Source organism: Alligator mississippiensis, chromosome 4, assembly GCF_030867095.1.
Source record: "Alligator mississippiensis isolate rAllMis1 chromosome 4, rAllMis1, whole genome shotgun sequence".
NCBI classification, from domain to species: Eukaryota; Metazoa; Chordata; order Crocodylia; family Alligatoridae; genus Alligator; species Alligator mississippiensis.
In genome coordinates this window covers 176703625-176718164 of record NC_081827.1, presented here as the reverse complement: position 1 = coordinate 176718164, position 14540 = coordinate 176703625, and the positions used below count along the sequence as shown (strand labels likewise).

The window sequence follows — 14540 nt, the reverse complement described above, 5'->3', positions numbered from 1 at the left end:
TTTCATACCCTATATGCAGGATGATATAAAGATAGTTGTGTTATTGATACAGATTGTGGTTCATCTTCCTTTGCCAAAAGTAGGAGGATGACCAGTGGAATTAGCAGTCTGATTCAACAGATAGAGCCCTGCAGTCTCACCTTGACTGCTCACAATTAAGTCTCACGTTTGCAAATTTCAGACATAATTTAACATAGCACAATTCCAATGTGGAGGAAGAAAGATTTGACCCATCATCATTGCCAATTTGGAGAACACTTTTTCTCCCATGATAATTTATGAGTTATAAATGAAAAATGTTTTCTTATATGCTGAAGGACACTTTCCACACGATAAATTACTGAGCCTTTGAAATGCCAGATTCCTTTGGCAGGTAGAGGTGTTCTGAATAACTTTTTTTTTTTTTTTGCAAACGAAGAATAGAAACAACTTCCCCCAAAGGCCATATTTGACTTACTGAAATTTTCCAAGGGACCTCTTCAGCATTCAGGGTACCAAGATATAATTGTGAAGGGCTTAAATATGTATATATGGTGGACACACAAATGTGGTTGGCCTCAACACTTAAGCAACACACTGATTTTCACTAGCATTTGGTGAGTGAGTCACTGAGAAACCACATAGGTGGGCACCTGTATTTCCCTGTGCATTGTAAAGACAGCTTACATGGGAACTTTGTAAAAGAGACTGTGGAGTTAAGAGACTGAATGTGCCAAAGTAAGACTAATGCAAACTATTGAGTCCCTACATTCATTAGGCAGCTGAGCAAACAGCTCTCTGCCATTTTCTCCCCTATCTAGCGGGGAGCTGTTAATGATGTAGTTAATTACAATACCTTGGTGGTTATGATTCCATCTTGCAGACCTACCATGTCAAACTGCTTTACTCACCTCCTTTCACATTGAGCACCTCAAGAAATATCATACTACTTCTTCAGTTGGACCTTAGTAAATGTTTATTAACCTAGAATCATATATTCCAGAAGTCTTTAAAAGAAGAGTGTCTTTTTAAGTGATAACTATCTGTATGACAACTCTTTTATTTGTTATTGCTATTAATAATATAATCCACTTTCTGATTTGCTAAATTTAGTTTAGAATAGAGAAATATGGTTTAAGGCTCTAAGCCTGCTAATATTTGTGTGTGTACTTACCCATTTGTGTGTTCCACTGAAATTACTAGAATTAATAATTTCTGAACTTAAACATGTGCATAAGTAACTAAGAGACTGGAGTTCAAGAAGTGCCTTGATTCTAAGATTTTTGCCCATGATAAATCTCTCAGTTACTCTCTCTGTCTCTCTCTGTCTGTCTCTCTCTCTCTCTAAAATATTACATATAATATACTTTAACTGCCCTTGGGATTGTGCCCACTTGAATTTTTTTTTTTTGGGGGGGGGGGAGGGAGTAGCTCTTATGCTTTTTCATTTTTGACAACTACTTTTATTGACATAAGTTGAGTTATACAACATACGAGTTTGACTCATTTAGTTCAAGTTTATCAGGTTTCCATATTCAAAGTTACATGAAGTTCTTTCTCATTTGGGGGAGAAGGTGAAAGAGGGAGGAGAAAAAACTACATACCACACAGGAAGCTTCATATTGTTTCCCCAATTTGGGCCTCAAAAATGCACTAAAAGAAAAAAAAGTTGTTAAGAATAACAGATATTAAGGACCATATTAAAGATATTTTTGGTTTATTTATTTTTGTTTAGTTATTGTCACTGTTACTTAAGTGGCTAAAGAAGCTCATCCAAAGAAAAGAAATGAAACTGGGAAAAACTTCAGGTATCTGTTGAAAGCCCCATAAATTATAACATTATCTTTTTCAGTATAGAATTTTGTAAATGCAAACCAAACAAAGAGTTTTCCATATGCTACCAAAGCACTTACATAAATGTGGAGGAAAAATTCTACTACTGATGAATTTTTAACCCATTTAAACTCAGAATATACTTTCTATGGTCTTTACACAAAGGTTTATTTAAAAAGAAGCCACATCTACTAAACATAACAGGAGTGGAGATGCTTAGCTGTGTCTTGCCAGCATCTTGCCTTGAGGACTCGTTTCTTTTTGTCAGTCGTGTATTCAGGGCTGTGGAAGAAGACTTCATATTCTTACCTGGCTTTCAGGCATCCACTCCCTCTGGTTTTAGCTATACGATTTCCACACCTATCTCCTTCAAACCCATACTTGTTGGGCCAAATTGTTAGGACAGACTACTGAGCTCATCACAGCACAGGATTTGCTCAGATACCACTGAGAAATCTGCTCAATGCCTAAGACTGGGACTTCAAATTTAAAGCCAACCCCCTTTCCCACAAGGACCAACCCAAAAGAAAGTGCTCAGTTCTACTCACTAAGGCACTGCCAGTCCAGAACTAGGGCAAGGGGGACGGTGGGAATAGCAACTGCATAAATACAGCCAACACGGTCAAGTTAAAAACAAGAGGAAAGCAACACACAGCCTCCCCCTTTGACATCAGTAGTCCCCAATCCAAAAGAAAGCAGGGGTCTCCATTTTCCTTCTGAGCTGTTCAACCTGCTGGTAAGCATCTGGACAGAAAGGAGACAGCTAGTATGAAGCCAGCTGGGAGCCACAGCCCCAGTGGGGGGGGGGGGGGGGCTGGAGGGCCCTCAGAGGCTCTGTGCCTGGGATGCTCCTGCATGTGCTTGCCCTTGAAGGCAAAGCAACAAGGCAGGGATGGGGCCTGGGCAGTGGATGCCTGTGGTATGCGCACACACACACATATGTACATACACACACACATATACATACACAGGCACACACACACATATAGATATATAGATATGTAGACACAGACACACATACCCAGACATACACATGCACAAACCCAGAGACATACATACATATGCAGACATATGCACAGGCACACACAGACACACACATATACACACACAGACACAAGCACACGCACGCAGATAGATACACACCCCCATACACATATGGACACACATATACACATGCGCACAGATACAAACCTGCCCACAGACACACAGACACATATACACATGCACGCACACATGCACACAGACACATTCACATTTACACACGCGCACACGCGCGCGCGCGGGGCCGGGGGCGCTGACCTGGTCTGCCTCCACAGGAAGGTCTGGATGGGCAGGGGGACGCCGCGGCCGCTCTCCTGCTCCGGCCCCTCCGAGCTCTTCCTCTTCACCATGGCGGTGCCGGCGCCGCCCGCCCGCCCGCCCGGGAGCGCCCCCACGGCCCCGGCCCGGCCCGGCCCGCGCCGCCCCGCCGGGCAAGATGGCTGCAGCGGGCGGGGAGCGAAGATGTCCGCGTCGCCCGCCCCTGCCGCCTTCAGCACCTGCGGCGGCGGACAGCGCGGGCCGGGCCGGGCCGGGCCGGGCCGGGCCGGGCGGGGCGGGGCGGGGCGAGGCCGCAGGCTGGCACCACCCCCGAGCACGCCCCGGTGCTGCCGGCGTCGGGGTGTGAGTGTGAGTGTGTGTGTGGGGGGGTGCTCCCCCCGCCCTGGTGCTGGGAGGCCGCAGGCCGGGGCCGTGTGGAGGCGAGTCCCACCGGCAGCCGGAGCGCGGAGACAGGCGGGCTCGGGCCCCCCCGCGCCCACGGCCGGATGCGCAGCCTGAGGCGGACAAAGGCGGGCGGGATGGCCGCTCTCCTTCCGCCCGCCGGGGCATGGGGCTGGCGGCCGCCTGGGCCCCGCCGCCACTCGAGGGGCAGCTGGGAAGAGCCCCCTGCGGAGCCGGGCCCCGGCTGCAGGCCTTGCTTCTTCTCTGAGCTGGATGGTCATTTTTAATCACCGCCCCGTGACACTGCACACGGGGCCAGGCCAGATTGGTTGTGGGGTCCCCCAGGTCAATGCATGGGCACTGCAAGAGCCGACAGACCCCCGGCTGGAGCCAGAATCACTTTGCGGTTGTGGCCTGCCTTATTTTGCAGGTGCGGCCCAGCCAGATTTATCCCACGATTCACCAGTCCGTTGTGTAAAATACGTAACGTGTCACAGGGACCTGAGTACAGGAGACACCAATCATTTGGGAAAGACCGGAGAGGAAAAGGAGTGTCCCGGTGCAGTGTGGGAGCACCACTGGCCATGTCTTTTGTTGGAGATGGGATGCTTTTGTGGTATCAAGGTTATGTGGGAGGAAGTAGCAAGTGCCCGTTTCTTTATGATTGTGCTTTAAGACATGAGATGGTCTGTCGCTAGCTGGATTGGTAGGAAACAGCTTGAGAAGCAAGTGCCACCTACAGCACTGCTTGCATTTTGCCCCAGAAGCAACTACCACTCGGCACTCTTACTGAACAAGCTACAAGAGCCAGCAGGCCCCGCCTGGGCTGGAGCTAAATAGACTCAGATCACAGAGTCATAGGAAATGAGGGTGAAGGGACCTCAGGGGGTCATGTAGTTCAACCCACTGCTCCCCAGCTAGATCATCCCAGCCAACAGTTTGTTTAGCCGGGTCTTAAAAACCTCCTAGGATGGAACTTCCACCACCTCTCTGGGCAACCTGTTCAGTGCTTTACTACCCTCCTAGTGAGAAAGTTTTTTCCTAATATCCAACTTGAACCCCACTTGCTGCAACTTGAGACCGTTGCTCCTTGTTCTGTCATCTGCCACCACTGAGAACAGTCTCGCTCCATCCTCTTTGTAACCACTGTTCAGGGACTTGAAGGCTGCTATTAAATCCTTTCTCAGTGTTGCCTTCTCTAGACTAAATAAGCCCAGTTCCCTCAACCTCTCCTCATACGTCATGTACCCCAGCCCCCTCACCATTTTCATTGCCCTCTGCTGAACTCTCTCCAATTTGTCCACATCCTTTCTGCAGTGGGGGGCCCAAAACTGGACACAGGACTTCAGATGCAGCCTCACCAGTGCTGAACAAAGGGGAAGAATCACTTCTCTTGACATGCTGGAAACACACCTACCAATGCAGCCCAGTATGCCATTTTTGGCAACAAGGGCACACTGCTGGATCATATTCAGTCTATTGTCCACTATAAGCCACAAGTTCATTTTCTGCAGAGCTGCAGCCCAGCCAGTCGGTCCCCAGCCTGTTCTGGTACATGGGATTGGTCTGTCCCAAGTGCAGGACTTTGCATTTGTCCTTCTTGAACCTCATCGGATTTCTTTTGGTCCAATCTTCCAATTTGTATAGGTGTCTCTGAACCTAATCCTACTCTCCAGTCTATCTACTCCTCCCCCTCAGCTTGGTATCATCTGCAAACTTGCTGAGGGTAAACTCAGTCCCAACTTCCAGGTCACTGATGAAGATACCGAACAAAACTGGTCCCAGGACTGACCACTGGGTCACTCCACTTGATACCAGCTACCAACTAGACATCAAGCCATTGATTACTACTCCCTAAAACTGATGAGCCAGCTGAATAGCTGCTTGCTTCTTGTGGACTAAGCTCTATCCGTTTGGTTTTGCTTAGTTTTGGAGTGAGAAAGCAGACCCATTTTCTACATGAGATTTCACTAAATCAGGAGTTATATGCAGTATACTAGATTGTTATCTGACTGGTAGTCTTGTTTAGCTATGTTAGCATTTGTGTCACTTAGCACCACAGGCCCTAGAGGCCCTTGGCTGCCTCCATTATTTTCATCTGTATTACCATTTACTTGCTTTAACCCAAGGAAATATACTGCATAAACTGAAATGCACCAGTAGGTATACCAGCGCCTTCCATAAAGCTTACATAGTTAAGTAGATCATTTGATGCATACACAAGTCATCTGCATCCAACTTGAAGAGGAAGAGGTTGGATGTGGTCTGCTGTTAGAAGTTTTCTTGTGCTGCAGCTGAGATTCTTTGCACATCCAGCAGCAGCAGGGCTTCATGAAAAGTCTAAGGCTGCACATGATCTTGATTGAAGGTCTAAATTCCCTAATTAAGGGGTCACAAGTTCTACAATCAGCCTTCCTTTCCACCATTGTCACTTCCATTGTTAGATGCCACTCACAGACAGAGAAAGGTGGCAGATTATGCAGTTGTGCTTGGTATGAAAATGTAGACTTGTGCCTAGTGTTGTCACTTCAGCATCTCTTGCCTCACAGCTGCTAAAACAGTTTTGTTTAGAGGCTGGATGTGATGTAGGTTGGGCTTGGAAGAACTGAGTGCTATGGGATTTTTCAGGCCAGGACTTTGAAAGAAGAGGTATAGCTTCATAGAGCAGACCTGCACTTAGAGAGACAGCACCTCTGCTTCACCCAGCCTCTAAGGTGTAATAGGACTTTATTATCAACAGTACCAAATAGGATATATCCATCAAACTGAACAGCAGACCTATCCCTATTACTGACAGAGAGTACAACCTAAAAACTCTTCACCATTGCTAAAGGAAGACAGAAAGAGGATCAACTTTGAAAGCAATTAAAAACCTCTCTAGTCTTTTACATTGGTCAAGCTATTTTGTTTTTTGGTGAGTGGTGTTTTCCCTCTCAGAGTCCTCTCCTGAGTAACAGATCAAGTTCCCTCTAGCTATGTAGGAAGGCAGACCAGAGGAAGTTACACCAGTGCTAGCCTTGCTTGCTATTGACTTCTCAGGAAACTGGAGTTTACAAAGTGAACTTTATTTATTTATTTTTTTTGAGTTTGCACCTCGCTTTGGTGTTCCTAACAGCCAGAGAAGCCATCACAGGCAGTTTTTCCTGCATAGTAAATTCTTCAAAGAGAGATGGTAGGATCTTGTCTAGTTTTATGAGAGGATTTAGATTCTGGAAGATGTTTGTTTCATAGTTTCATAGTAGCTAGGGTCAGGAGGGACCTGAAAAGATCATCTAGCTTGACCCCTGTCACAGGCAGGAATGAATGCTGGGTTCACAAGACCCCAGACAGGTGATCGTCCAACCTCCTCTTGAATTTGCCCAAGGTAGGGGCAAGGACCACTTCCCTGGGAAGTTGGTTCCAGATTTTGGCCACCCTAACTGTAAAATATTGCCTTCTGATCTCTAACCTAAACTTATTCTCCATCAGCTTATTACCACTGTTCCTTGTCACCCCAGGTGGTGCTGGGGAGAAAAGGGCTCTACCTATTTGCTGTTGATCTCCCCTGATGAGTTTGTAGGCAGCCACCAGGTCCCCCCTCAGCCTCCTCTTGGTGAGGCTGAACAGGTTCAGGTCCTTCAGTCTCTCCTCATAGGGCCTGTCCAGCTGCCCTCTCACCAAGTGGGTGGCCCTCCTCTGAACCCTCTCCAGGCTGGCCACATCCCTTTTGAAGTGTAGCGCCCAGTACTGGACTCAGTACTCCAACTGCGGCCTGACCAAAGCCACATAGAGGAGGAGTATCACCTCTCTGGACTGGCTTGAGATGCATCTTTGGATGCATGACAAGGTATGGCTGGCCTTGCTGGCTGCAGTCTAGCATTCATAGAATCATAGAAGTAGGGTTGGAAGGGACCTTGTAGATCTTCAAGTCTGACCCCCTGCCTGGGCAGGAGGGAAACTGGGCTCAAGTGACCCCAGCCAGATAGGCATCAAGCTGCTTCTTAAAGACCCCCAGGGTAGGAGCCAGAACCACTTCCCTTGGAAGTTGGTTCCAGATCCTAGCCGCCCTAACTGTGAAGTAGTTCCTATGGATGTCTAATCTAAACCTACTCTCCAACAACTTGTGGCCGTTATTCCTTGTTATCCCGGGGGGCGCTAGGGGAAACAAGGTCTCCCCCAAACCCTTCTGATCCCCCATAGTGAGTTTATAGACGGTCACAAGGTCCCCCCTCAGTTTCCTCTTGTGAAGGCTGAACAGGTTCAGGTCCCGTAGCCTCTCATTGTAGGGTCTGCCCTGCTGTCCCTGGATCATGTGGGTAGGCAGCCTCTCTGTAGGATCATGCGGGTGGCCCTCCTCTGGACCCTCTCAATGTTAGGAATAACTCTTTCACTAGGAGGGTAGTAAAGCACTGAACAGGTTACCCAGAGGGGTTGTAGAATCTCTATCCTTGGAGGTTTTTAAGACCTGAGTAGACAAAGCCTTGGCTGGGATGATCTAGTTGGGGATGGTCTTGCTTTGAGCAGGGCATTAGACTAGATGACCTCTTGAGTTCCCTTCAAACCCTAATTTTTTGTGATTCTATATAGAGTCTACTGAAGTGCCAAAACAGCTCTTGACACCAGTAACTGGTTTTTCATTTATTTAAGTAGGTCAGTTCATTGAAAAAAAAAATTAAAAACCAGTTGGGAACTGAAAAAGCCTGAAAGCTGCTTTTCCTTTTCTAATAAGTAGAACCAAATTAGAGGATGAGATCTTAGTTATAAAGTCTTGGAAGGAGGAAGAAGAAAAGACCATTCAGTTCACTAACTACAGAGGAATTTTTGTCTTGAAATTAAAACTGACTTTAAGCAGTTGTGTTTTGGTAAACCTTTTTTTCTTTCCACTACATATCTAGCAAATTTTAAAAATGCAGTTGGATTAGAATTAAGGTGCGGATTGATGGGATTCCAATTTCTACAAAAATCAACTAGAATCACATATATTCACATAAACACACACTTGCAGAAAACAGCAATTAACTTAATATCCATTTCAGATTCTTCGAGTGTATAAAGGTAGTATATCCTCCTAAATTAGCAGAGTACCAAGTTATGCTACTGAATATAGCCTTTACACTAAAACATTTTTTTTTAGTGTAACCACCCTGTTAGTAGGCAGGGAGGTTCCATCTTTTTTGCTCTCTTTCAGAAGGGAGAGTACAAATGCAAGTGTTTAAAATATATATATATATATATATATATATATATATATATATATATATATATATATAGTTTTCCTTTTAGCCCATTTAAAGGGGGGGGGGGGAAATCACAATTGAAATCAGTTATTTAGGTCAACCCAGCCTACTTAAGGACCCAGGCAACATCCAACCTAGAAACTAGAGGTTGTGAACAATTTTGATGAGATCTGAGTGTTTGTAGAATAGGCACAAGCTCCTAGCATTAAATTGGGTCCTTGGGAATATCAACTAGCAACTTACATTCTTAAGGGAGTGGGATAAGATAGCAGTACATTTGGATGCAATGTTCATCCTGGAGGCTAGTGCTACCAGGTACTTTAGTCAGTTCCTATGAAGAGCGTGATCAGATTTGAAGTAGGTGGGCCCTCTGAGAAGTAACTAGACAAGAAAATCTACTGTATTTTTATTTACTTAAGGGGCGTTGGGGGTTTGGGAACACCCTCTACTGAAATTCAAGAATTAGTTGTTGGTAATAGCCTTCAGTTTGTTAGCATGATTAAACATACCACCAAACATGAGAGCATTACAGATTTCTCAGAATTTTACAACAGAACAATTTCACAATAATTCTGATAAACAGCATTATCACAACAATAAACAGGGTTAGCACTACTGTTCAACTACTTACTGGTCAGTAGATATGAAAACTATTTCCATATCAGAAAAAAATTTAACTGGTCCCAGACAAAGCTGCAAGTTGGCAAATCTAACTTTTGGAAAGAAACCCAGATCTCACTCAAGCTCAGAATTAAAATACTTAGTCCAGTCAAATTAGATAGGGGCATAAGAGGTTGCCTATTTCCTCTCATGCTTGACTAAAAGCACTTCTATTAATGGATACAATAATAGCTTCCACTCTCTATTTACTTTATTCATCAAGAAAGTACTGAACACCAGACAGGGGTGCAGCCCCAATATCCTACAATGTGAAGAAAGACCTAGGGTTGGCAAGCCAGTCAATTGAATGATCAAATAATGTAAACTGACCATGTATTATATCATTGCACTCAAAAATTGTCATAGAGTATACAAAGCTGAAGTCCATACTACAGTTTAAAGGAGGCTGAGAGCCAAAGGGACCTCCCAGCTAGGATATGCAAGAGGTTGGGCTGAGCAGGTGGGGAGCTGCTACCAGTGCAAGTAAATCAATACAACTTGAACCAGGTTGTTGATCTCATAGAGGCAGTCACCATTCCATGGCACTCAATTGCAAGCTATAGAAATTATACCCCCCAAAGCAGTATCTCAGACCTCAGTACCCCCAACCCACAGCTTAAAGGGGGGAAAAAAAATAAAGGTGACTCAGTTCGCCAGATAGCAATTGAATAACTAGGGAGATCTCTGTACTAAAGGAAAGTGTTTTTTTTACAAGACTCTTATGTGGCAGGGAGTACTTCTCTCTGGCACTGCTTTCAGATTACATATGCAGAAAAAGTCAGAACCAAGTGACAAGTAGTTGCTATGATACCAACTTTTGTTTTATGTCACAGCCATAATAATAGTCAGGATCAACTAGAGTGTTATGTTGAAGCATAAGATAAACACTGATCTGCCATCTGTATAGAATAAGAGATGTGCATGTAAGTAAAGTAAAGATCTCAGAAGTCTCACAGCATTACGTACAATGCCATCACAAATCCACTGTAAACTGTTACACAGATATGCATTTCTTATAATAATATACTTCAGTGATTACCCTAAAAGGCGGTATGTGTAATGGAATAGGCTAGTATCAGGTAGTGCCACAGTTGCCACACTTGGGCCTGTATTTTACAAAAGACTGTAGCGCTAATTTTTCAAGCACTCGGACATCAGAGCTGGGACCCGATTTTTCACAAGGGAACACTACACACACCATGGCACTTCTAATCTGAACTTCAGATTCATCTCATCACCAGGGGAAAGGGGAGAGGAAAGAGGTCAGTTAATTGAACATTTGTTTTGGGCTCCTAAAATGAAAAGGAATGTGAAGGCATTGTGAAGATTCAATCCTTAGAATGACTAATACCTGAGCAATGCTACACATTATGAAGTAGCTGTACTCACCTAGGAGCAAAGAGTCATGGCAGCCATGACTTTCAGGTGTGCTCCTCAAATAGTAGAGACTCTAGTCTTCTGCAGGAGACGCTGGCTAATTTTAAGCTGCCTTTCCATATTTGGAATTGTTGGACAAGTGAAGGAAGCATACATGCCTTTGTCATGAACTATTCCTGGGAAAGGCTGTTCCAAAATTATGCAGCCATTTTGTCTCCAACACCTCTAAGCAACTCCTCTTGCTCCAGAACAGCTTCTCAGGACACAAATCACAGAGCAGGTAGGAACTGTGGAAAGAGAAGGGCTCAGGTGCGACTAAGCTGAAGTTGGGTAGGTGAAAACTGGTACAGATGGGCAGTACTACCAACAGAGGGAAAACCTTCTCTTTCCCTCATTCAGTGTTCCAGAGATGTATAACTCTAATAGATATTTGTATTAGGAAGTTAAAGAACATTTAGGATTGAAGTGGAAGAGATGGAAGACTGCTGATGTTAAGGGATAACAGAATAATTCCTGGTCACCAGAGCTCAAAGTTTTCTACGAGAGGTCAGTACCATCAACTCCCATTTACAGATGGGGAAATGACGGCAAAAGGACAGAAGGACAATGGTGGAAGACATGGACTCTCTTTCTAGCTTAAAGTCCCAGCACAGTCCCCTATTCATTATGTACCACTAGTTCTCTAGTAACCGGGATAAACTTGCTGCTGGTAAGATGAGCAAATAACATTCACAGGAAACCACTTGCCAGTAGGGAAGGATTCAAGTGGAATCATTAGCCCTGGACTCCAGTTAAGCCTCTCTGTGCTCCTTAGGCCAAGATAGCTATTACTAGTCTAGTAGAATGCATCAGATATATAAGCTTGAGCTTGTTTAATGTGGCAGGCAGTAACTTTCCAGAATTCTTCAACATATGATTTATAAGGATGTCAAATTATCAGCACCTACACTGAAGGTCTACAATGAAATGTGAAATAAGAGAAGCCCATTTTAAATAAATTCATAAAGCAATTCCTGAAAGTGTCCCAATTGATGGCAATTCACAGACCAGACATGGGCAACAAAGCATGCATCCTTGCAGTGTTAGCAAGTCATCCATGTCTATAATAGAGAGCTGTAGAGTCACAAATATGTAGGAAGCAAAGGTAAGGCTTGTCAGCTGAAACCACCTGCCCAAAAAACTCCACAGACAAGTCTTGCAAACATCCATAACTTGTTTACATTATGGTCCCTTGTTTTCCTTCCAAATGAACCACTAGACTCCAATTTCATTTAGGGCCCTTGCATTATGGGACAGCATTTCAGAAATGGAGGTACCGATAGCTCCAAATTTGGCACTCAGAGAAAAAAGATTTTGGCCCCACTTGCAGATGTGCGCTTTACGAGAGGCGAAACTCAAAAGATGGCCACAACTCAACTCTTGACCACCAGGGCTATTTCTAGAGGAAAGAAAATGCTTTATATTCAGAGTCCCTTCTGCAACTACCACACAAATTCTTCATGAAGCATTTGCAGTGCAAACTTTGTTTGTGAAGCACTTGAACATGTTGCACTTCCAACACTAGCTGACCAATCTCAGTTGATTACAAGCTGAAGTCTAATGGCAAAATATGACATATAACCAACATATAAGCAATTTCCCTGACCTATCCATCCCCAGTTTCCAGAGGCAGATTAACACTTATTTTTTTTGCAAAAATCTATCTATCTATCTATCTCCACTTCCAACACTCTGCCAAGTGGCCCTTGTGGTTCACCTGGCAGCTCAAAGCACACTAAAAAAAACAAACGTTACACAGTTTGCACCGTGCATCCATGCACCTATCTCTATACTCATACCCCCACTCACTGCCCTCCTCAGAGGGTCTGCTCCTGAAAAAGTCTATGCCAGACCCTTCTCTACCAGATGAGGTCTGCCATTTCTTTCCTGGCATCCTCTCCTGTCTTCCTGTAGTATCAGTACATTTCACTTAGCCCCATTTTAATCCAGTCCTTGACTAACACTTGGGCCCACATGCCTGGGGAGACGGTGCTGCCTGGTATACGACACTAATTCTTCAATTTTTTCAATTCTCCAGTTCTTGTTCCCTCAACTGAATGCCTACAGTGAGCAATAAAAAGCAAACAAGAAGATTCATTTGCATACACTGGGAATATGCAAATACACATGCAAATCAGTCCTCCCCTCAGTTACTCAACATTGCTCACTTAACTGGCGTGAATGAGTGAGAACCAGGTTGCATACCTCTGCAGCAGCACCACCATCAAAAAGGGAAGATAGTTCTTCCTGTGTTAAAGTCCAGCTACTAAGCAGGGTAGAGAAGACTGCCCCCCCCCCCCGGGCTCCTAATTCTTTTTTTGTTCAGAATCCTAAAACATCTTAATCCATCTCTACCTGCTTCAGGGAAATTTTTCACTTAGTGCTTTGTTGTCCTAGACAGTATAAATAGTACCATGCATGTCTATAGGTGGAACCACAGTCTATTCCCCTGCTTCTTTTTCAAGGCCACTAGGTTTTTGCCATTCCATGCTGCTGTAGTATTAGGGTTACCAGACGGCTAATTCAAATACCTTCCAGACCATGGGCACATGTACACCAGCACTCATTGCTGCTTATGGAAGCAAACACAAACTAACTTGAAACCAACTGGTTCAGGTGCTGCTAGTAATACAGATGTCACAGCAGGGGCCTAGGACAGGATAAAAAAAAACATGCCTGAAAAGCTGAGGAAATATGCAGACACTTTTGTGGGTCAGTCAGACATTTCAGGCTGATACAGTTTCAGGGTCCTTCCCCCTCAGTAGAAGGATTCAAGGCTAAGAATAAACTATGGGTTTAATCAGGGGCAGATTGTCCCTGTTTTTTACTCCCCAAACCAGGCAGGGAAAATCATTTACAAACCCAATCTGAATGGCAATTAACTCAAAGTGGCCTTGACTGGTCTACAGCAAAGTGTGAATTCAGATACTTCACAGGTACTTCAAGTTGGATACTCAGCTTGTAGGATCCCAGAGTAAAAGGCTTTGTCCCAGGGAAACCTGGCATTTGTTTTTAGCCTACATATTTCTGTATTAATCTGAGCCAAACCCATTTTCCTTCCTCCCAGCTGGTCACTGCAGACCCTAAACAGAGAAGCTCTTAGGTGCCCAGCCCTGGTTGCGGTGTCCTGCCAATGTTTGCCTGGCATCAGTCACTCACCCAGCTGGGGCAGGGTTATGCTCTACTTCTGCAGGAGGAACTGGCTCAAAGCAAGCTCCCCTGCCACTGCTGCCCCATCAAGGTTGCCACCTCCCCTGCTTTGGTGCCTCCTGGCAGCCTGTGTGAATGAGGGCTCTAGGTGGTTACAGTTTGCCCTGCAGGAAGAATTTGGGGATCCACGTGCCCAGGAGCTGAGCTGCAAGTGAGGGCTGGAGAGAAGGCTTGGCAGCCTCAGCACCAGCCACGGTGACACCAGCCAACCTGCTGGCCTCCTGGTGTGCTGGGGTTTCAGACACCCTTCTGCAGCCCCCTGGTCCTTGCTTTACCCTACCTGCTGCAGGCCTGGTGTTCATGCTGACATTGCTGACTGCAGGATGAGCGGGGAACCAAATGTCCCTGCTTTGTTCTTGGTCATCCTTGCTTTGCTCCCGGATCTGCCCTTTGACTCCATGGTCTGATTTCTGGCAGGTTGTAGGAAATCTATGCCATTTGCCTTCTTCCCTAAGGGACACTATCAAGCAAGTTGTGAGCCCCTCCCCCTCCCCCTTCCCCCCCTTATTTCTCATGTTTGGAAGT

The 14540-nt window shown here is 45.1% G+C and overlaps 1 protein-coding gene across 5 annotated transcripts in view; it reads right to left on the bottom strand.

Moving 5' to 3' along the window:
• The window catches only part of UNC80 (unc-80 homolog, NALCN channel complex subunit), a 202145-nt gene extending 198869 nt beyond the window's left edge, over nt 1–3276 (bottom strand). For 4 of the 5 annotated variants that reach the window (XM_019491985.2, XM_059727126.1, XM_059727127.1 and 1 more), the window contains exons 1-2: nt 3112–3275; nt 1584–1632 (exon numbers count right to left, since the gene is read on the bottom strand). In XM_019491985.2, coding sequence (XP_019347530.2) covers nt 1584–1632; nt 3112–3203 — 141 coding nt within the window. In that variant the 5' untranslated portion in view covers nt 3204–3275. Of the gene's footprint in view, nt 1–1583; nt 1633–3111 lie in introns of all 5 variants that reach the window. The other variant, XM_019491986.2, reaches the window with a different exon arrangement.
• Between the last annotated feature and the right edge of the window lie 11264 nt (nt 3277–14540).